Source organism: Phoca vitulina, unplaced genomic scaffold (genome assembly GCF_004348235.1).
Source record: "Phoca vitulina isolate PV1807 unplaced genomic scaffold, GSC_HSeal_1.0 scaffold72, whole genome shotgun sequence".
In the NCBI taxonomy this organism is placed as follows: domain Eukaryota; kingdom Metazoa; phylum Chordata; class Mammalia; order Carnivora; family Phocidae; genus Phoca; species Phoca vitulina.
Window position 1 is genome coordinate 5,391,926 of NW_022589775.1, and position 2,849 is coordinate 5,394,774.

The 2,849-nt window shown below is 41.3% G+C and overlaps 1 protein-coding gene across 1 annotated transcript; it reads right to left on the reverse strand.

Annotated features, from left to right (window-relative positions):
- Positions 1-346: 346 nt before the first annotated feature.
- Positions 347-1,116, reverse strand: CLDN8 (claudin 8). The gene has a single exon (XM_032393250.1). The coding sequence runs from the start codon at positions 1,022-1,024 to the stop codon at positions 347-349; it is 678 nt and encodes a 225-aa protein (XP_032249141.1). The 5' UTR covers positions 1,025-1,116.
- Between the last annotated feature and the right edge of the window lie 1,733 nt (positions 1,117-2,849).

The window sequence follows — 2,849 nt, forward strand, 5'->3', positions numbered from 1 at the left end:
ATCATGCTGATCTACATACATAATGCTGTGTCATAGAGAAATCACAGCTGTAAAATAATACAGTCTTTAACAATGTCATTTTGAAGTAACTGGTGAAAGGAAAAGATGCATGAATCATTTTAGAAAACATATTACTGCACTTCCTAGAACAATCAAAGCACTGTGTGTAATATCTCATTCTGCGAAATAGCTTATAGAATCATAAATAGCCAATGCTCAGTTCCTGTAATTAATGTTAGGCAGTTAAGAATGGCAAATCAATGTTCCTTTGGGTTCCATTTTTAGAAAACAGTGGGCATTTCAGCCATTTGCTGGCTTTATCAGTAAAGTTAGAAACTAGACCCAACTACACATACTGACTTCTGGAGTACACGCTCGGTGACTTCTTTTCCATGTGATAGCTTTTCTGGGTTGTGTGATGGGAAGGGACAGAGTATCTGTAGCTTCGGCTCTTTTCACTGTAACAGGAAACACAGCAGAACAGTGCCCCTCCAGCGATCAGCACCAGCGCCGTGGTCCAGCCTATGTAGAGAGCATCTCCAAGCTCGTGCTTTTGGGCAGTCTCCACTATCGGGTTGTAGAACTCTCTGATGATGGAATTGGCAACCCAGCTCACCGGGATGAGCACCAGGGTGCCTGTGACGATGAAGATGATCCCAGCCGTTAGCAAGATGTGACCCTTCACTTTCTCGTCGTCCCCAGTGCACCTGGTGCATTTCATGCCCAGGACAGCGGTCATGAAAGCCAGGAAGGACAGCACAGAGGCAGCACACATCAGCCCTCTGGATGCCTGTAGGTCTGGAGAGAGAGCCAACAGGGAATCATAGACTTTGCATTGCATCCTGATGTTAGCTTGCCTCACGCAATTCATCCACAGTCCTTCCCAGAAGTTTTCAAAAACCACAATGTTGCTTCCGATGAAGGCAGACACTCTCCACTGAGGCATGATGGTGACAGCCAGTGTGCCCACCATGCCAACACCACCAAGCACCAGTCCAGCGATTTGCAGGGCGTAGGTAGCCATTGTCCTCCTGGATGGGTTTTATCCCACCAAACTCCTGAGCCGGTAGGAGCAAGTTTCTCTGTGCCTCAGGAGAGAACAGTTTTCCTGTAGTAATGAACTCAGAGCCCAGTGGTTTTTCAGAGCTGCTTTGCTACTTCTAGCTGGATTAAATCCAGTGTTGGCTGGCTGAAGTGCCACCCCCCCCCCCCCCCAACATTGACTAGGACAGGTAAACTTACAAATCAGGTGGGGCAACTTTCTCAGCCAATAAGAGGGGGATGGTAACCCAGGTGTGTCTAAACCGACAAGAGATACTTGGAACGACTGGACCTGCACATAAACATTCTTTGTACTTCTCAGTTTTCCAAGAAGACAGCAATATGTTTACCTGCAGGCACAATTACGAGTGTTTGCACAATCATCAAGAAATGCACCAATCTCTTGCAACATCAAAGGTGTACTTTGTACAGGCAATTCTGAAACTCTTTATAAGAGCTTCTGTGACCAAGGCATAAAATAAAATAATCTGCCTAAGAAATTGGCTAGGACTGTCAGAATGCCAAAGTGAGAGGAGAGTAGGGTATTGATAGATTGCTCATACCTGGGAAACCACATTCTTTGGGACACATGTGATCCAAGTGGTTGATTTAATTGTGTCTACAATTTCAAAGCAAGCTCGACTGTGGTGAAATCAGGGAACTGATCACACCAAGGACAAAATAAGACGAAAGTAATTAAATATAAATGTTGTTCTCCATGGTACCAAACACATATTGTTCTCTTTTGAGCCAGAAAAACTTGATTGGTACTTTCCTGATAATCTTGATTTATAAGAGAAACAGTCGCAGAAACAATAAATTAATCCATATGATTTTCTTACATAGCAAGCATGCATGATAACAAGCAATGAAGTGATTTACAAATCTATCTTCTTTTGTGGCTCTATCTTTGCTGCTCTGTCTTCCTAGACTGGAGGAACTCGAATTCTGTAGATGGTACAAGAGTCCTGGGTCTATGTAATGGCTGATATTTCTATATGAAATATTTACAGGATAAGGTGACTGTGTTCTTGAATTGAATTGTATTACGTATTAACTAAACTGGTCTTTAATACCATGTCTGTAGGGGGAGATAGAAGCCCCTAAATGTAAAGCAATTTGGACTGTTTCTTCTCAAAATAATGATGCTGACAGTGGTGGTGCAGAAATAAACATGCATGTTGATTTGGGAAACTCCACTAGCAATTTTCCCCAGATATCCACTGGAGTGCCTTTCCTTTTCAAATCTTTTCAAATTTCGAGCTGTACTTTAATCTTATCTTTACATCATAAAAACAGTCTTTTCTTTACAATTTTACTTCTTCCCTGCTTCCTTGTACGACCTGAACTCTGAGTATGGGGGAAGGTGTTTCTTGCTCACTTATTAAACTTTAAAATTTTAATGGTTTCAGAAAATCTTGAGTAGTTCACAGAGGTTATGGAAACAAAAGTGGTACACGGTAGGGAGGGGAAGAGGAAGATGCCAGAGTGAACTGTCTTTGGAAAAACAAATAAAACAAAAGAAATGGATAGTAGTCCAAATTGTTAATTTATTAGAGGGGACAGGTTGAAAGTTAAGAAATTAACACTTGATATTTGCAATAATTTTCTCATTTGTTGCCTTGTTAAGGACTAAACTATAGGGTGTTCCTTATGCTGACAGAACTATCTAGCATTTTCTCCTTCAGGCTTGTATCAGTTACAGATTTGTGATGGAGAGGGAAATAGGTTGATCTTGGAAAAATAATCTGTCATCCACAGTAAAACAGTTGAAATCAAAACAGCAGATTATTTTTTATCTTTAATTG